Source organism: Bombina bombina, chromosome 10, assembly GCF_027579735.1.
Source record: "Bombina bombina isolate aBomBom1 chromosome 10, aBomBom1.pri, whole genome shotgun sequence".
Lineage (NCBI taxonomy): Eukaryota > Metazoa > Chordata > Amphibia > Anura > Bombinatoridae > Bombina > Bombina bombina.
In genome coordinates, this window is record NC_069508.1 from 40,224,798 (window position 1) to 40,228,032 (window position 3,235).

The 3,235-nt window shown below is 36.1% G+C and overlaps 1 protein-coding gene across 3 annotated transcripts in view; it reads left to right on the forward strand.

Moving 5' to 3' along the window:
• Nucleotides 1-2,899, forward strand: part of EVI5 (ecotropic viral integration site 5) — a 406,332-nt gene extending 403,433 nt beyond the window's left edge. For all 3 annotated transcript variants that reach the window (XM_053693996.1, XM_053693998.1, XM_053693997.1), the window contains one exon: nt 724-2,899. In XM_053693996.1, coding sequence (XP_053549971.1) covers nt 724-1,029 — 306 coding nt within the window. In that variant the 3' untranslated portion in view covers nt 1,030-2,899. The remainder of the gene's footprint in view (nt 1-723) is intronic.
• The last annotated feature ends 336 nt before the right edge of the window (nt 2,900-3,235 follow it).

A 3,235-nucleotide genomic window follows, 5' to 3' on the forward strand; every position in this document is an offset into this window, starting at 1 on the left:
GAATCATAAAATAAAAATGTTGGGTTTCACATCCCTTTTTAAAGGAACGGTAAAAGTCATAAATTCATCTTTCAGATAGTTCATGCAATTTAAAAGAAATATAAAATGTACTTCTATTATCAAAATGTGCACAATTGTTTTATAAGCCCAATTTCTGCGGCACCAACTCCTCCTGGGCATGTGGGAGAGTGATTGGCTGATGGCTGTCACGTGATACAGGGGGAGGAAGATGGAAATGAGTTAGATATTTGTCGGAAAAAATTCTACTACTCATATAAAAGTGTTGCTGAACGCTGTAGCAACCCAAGGGTTGCAGGTTCGATCCCCGGCGAGGTCCACTCAGCCTTTCATCCTTCCGAGATTGATAAAATGAGCAGCGCCTTGAGACCCTTACGGGTGATTAGCCGCGCTTTACAAGTACCCAATACATACATACATACATTTGTCTTTTTGTTATGGCATTTAAACAGAACTCAGAATATAGTCCAGGCAGCCATAATCTTATGTATGGGGATTAGGTAGTAATTTTATTTTTTATTATATTGTGAAATGCTCTAGGATTTCATTAAGAAACTGGATACATTTTTCAAACATTTAATAATTAGCCGTCGTGCGTTGAAATATTGTATTTCCTAACACTGTTAAGGGACAAAATAACTTTCTGCAGTTGTAATCTGTCACAATTTAATGTTTTTAATCATTTGTTCATTTTGTTTTCAACAGATAAGGTGCCTAAAAAGTCAGAAGGGATTCCGCGACCAACCCACTTTTGATGGGATCCACATTATTAACCACATAACCGTAGATGATGAATCTGTTCATTCCTCTGATGAAGACTTTGGTGCAGGATCAATTCGGGAGAATGAGATTCATTTTCATTTGCACAAACGACCTGATAAAATGGCATTGGGCTTAGCTGTGTTGGACAGCAGTGACAGTGATACCGAGTGCCTGTCTGGTACAGATACCAACGGAGTTGTTCCAAAACAGATTTCAAAAAGAACAGAGTCTTATTCCACTACTGTTTGATCTCCACTGTGTCTCTACAATCAATCTCCTTTGATTTACTTTGTTATGGCTATAAGTTATGTACAGGAACTATAGGTAGTGTTTCTACCAGGCTGACCCAGCATGTAGATAACCTAACCTGCCTTCACATTTTGCCAAATTTTCACTATTGCCATACAATGATCTTGATGGACTTCCACTGGTTACAACAGTATTATCAGACACTGTTTTCTTTCTTCTTTTTTATGTTTCTAGTTTTAGATTAAAAAAAAAAGTGTAAGTTATTTGTTTAGCACGTTAAAGAGGGACAATTCAATGTGCAGTTTATCACACTAATCAATCTAATTTTGATGTTCTAAAAAAAAACTGTGCAATATTTTATGCCTGTTGAACAAAATTTCTGCTTTATTTTTTATATGTCTGGTACTTTATCAAGTTGGGTGTCTCCAAGGTACTTGATCAGTTAACTGTTTAATTAAACCTTAAAGTAAAAAAACGTAATCCATGTTTTATCTCCATGATAAAAATGTAAAATTCAAAGACGAATCCAGCACTATGCCTTTGCAAGTACCCCACCAGGGATCGAGAACACATTGATGCAATGTTTCGGGCTACATACTCAGCCCTTAATCATGCATGGTGCTGGATTCTTCTTTTGAAGTTTGTATCTACTTTGGGGTTACAGAGACCTGTGAATACCTTGCATACCCTAAAAGGGATTTTGAAAGGTTGGTGCCGTTACTTTTTCTATACGTGTATCACGATAAAAATTGTAACCTTCTAAAAACAAAAGTAAAGCGGCAGTACTATACAAAATATAAAAATCTTGTTGCTTATGGGGTGGTCATCAATAGGATTGTGGGATATATTGTTATCTTTTCATATGAAAATGGGAAATTATAGACTTGGCATATTTAGCTTCACTTCTTTAATATGTCCCTTATGAATGATGACAAAATAAAATAGTTGATGTATTGTGGGTAGTTTCCAGGTTTATGAACCTACCTCTTGCACTTTGTCATTTTAATTAATTGAGATTGTGTTAAAATGAAATTGTTGGTTAAGCTGCACAATCGTTAAAGGGCCCATGACAGTTTTTTTTAACATTGACCAAGTTTTTGAACCAAGGTGAAAACTGAGCTGAGATACATTAAGGAGTTGACTATATTTGTAGGACCACTTGTATTCACTACTGCGGACAATTGAGATTTACGCGTTTCATCACTCGACTCCAAAGGTTTAGCTATGAAGAGACACCTGGATCTAGCAACCAGCTCCACCAGCTGGTAATCCTTTCAAGATTCAAGCATTTGATACTGTGCCAGTACTGCTGCTTTTATGTCCCACTAACTCACTATATAATTAATACTTTTTTTTTTTTTTTTTTTTTTTAAAAAGGCGTCAGATTTATTTAAAGATCATCGTGACAGTGGCAGCCAAATGTGTCTGCTAAAGGAGACCAAATTTTCTCAGTGATCTTTGAGTGCCTGCTTTGTGTTTTAATTATTATTTTTTTAATGTTACAAACTAAGGTCAATTAGTATGTTATATATACTTTGTTTATTTTGTACATAAATATACATATATTTCTTGCAACAGGTGTACATTACACATTTGTCATTTTATATTGGAAATGTAAATGTTTAAATATAACAGTCGTTTCTGCGTCCTATGGGGGGGAGATTTATTTGTGTATATAAGTTGCCAATGGGTTACTGACTGTAAAACAAAACACTAACTGTATGTGTGAAATGGTTAAAAAGAACACGCTTTGCATTTCACATTAGTAACTCATTCCATAACAAATGCTTGTTAAGAACACTATTGATGGAAATCTTTTAACATTATAAATATATGTAACTAAAATAAATTTTTTCATGATTTAAAGTAATTTGATTTTGTCGTGTGCATTTGTCTAAGGCTGGTACATTTTCTGTTGGTGCAGATTTTCATTGTTATTTAGGTGCTCAGGATGGATATTTGATCTCAGACTCCTAGTTAACCCCTAACGTCCACTACGTACCCTGTACGTCGCTGGTCGTTAAGGGTTTTCCGGCCTATAATAGTGCGGGTCTTGCTGCCGGTGGCTAGACCGCGCTATTATACCCTCCCTTCCTCTTGCAGGTGCCCTGAAATAGCGTGGTCTTGCCACTGGGGACAAAACCGCGCTATGGAAAAAACAAGCCCCATAGAAAGACCAGCGATGTACAGGGTACGTTGCTAGTTT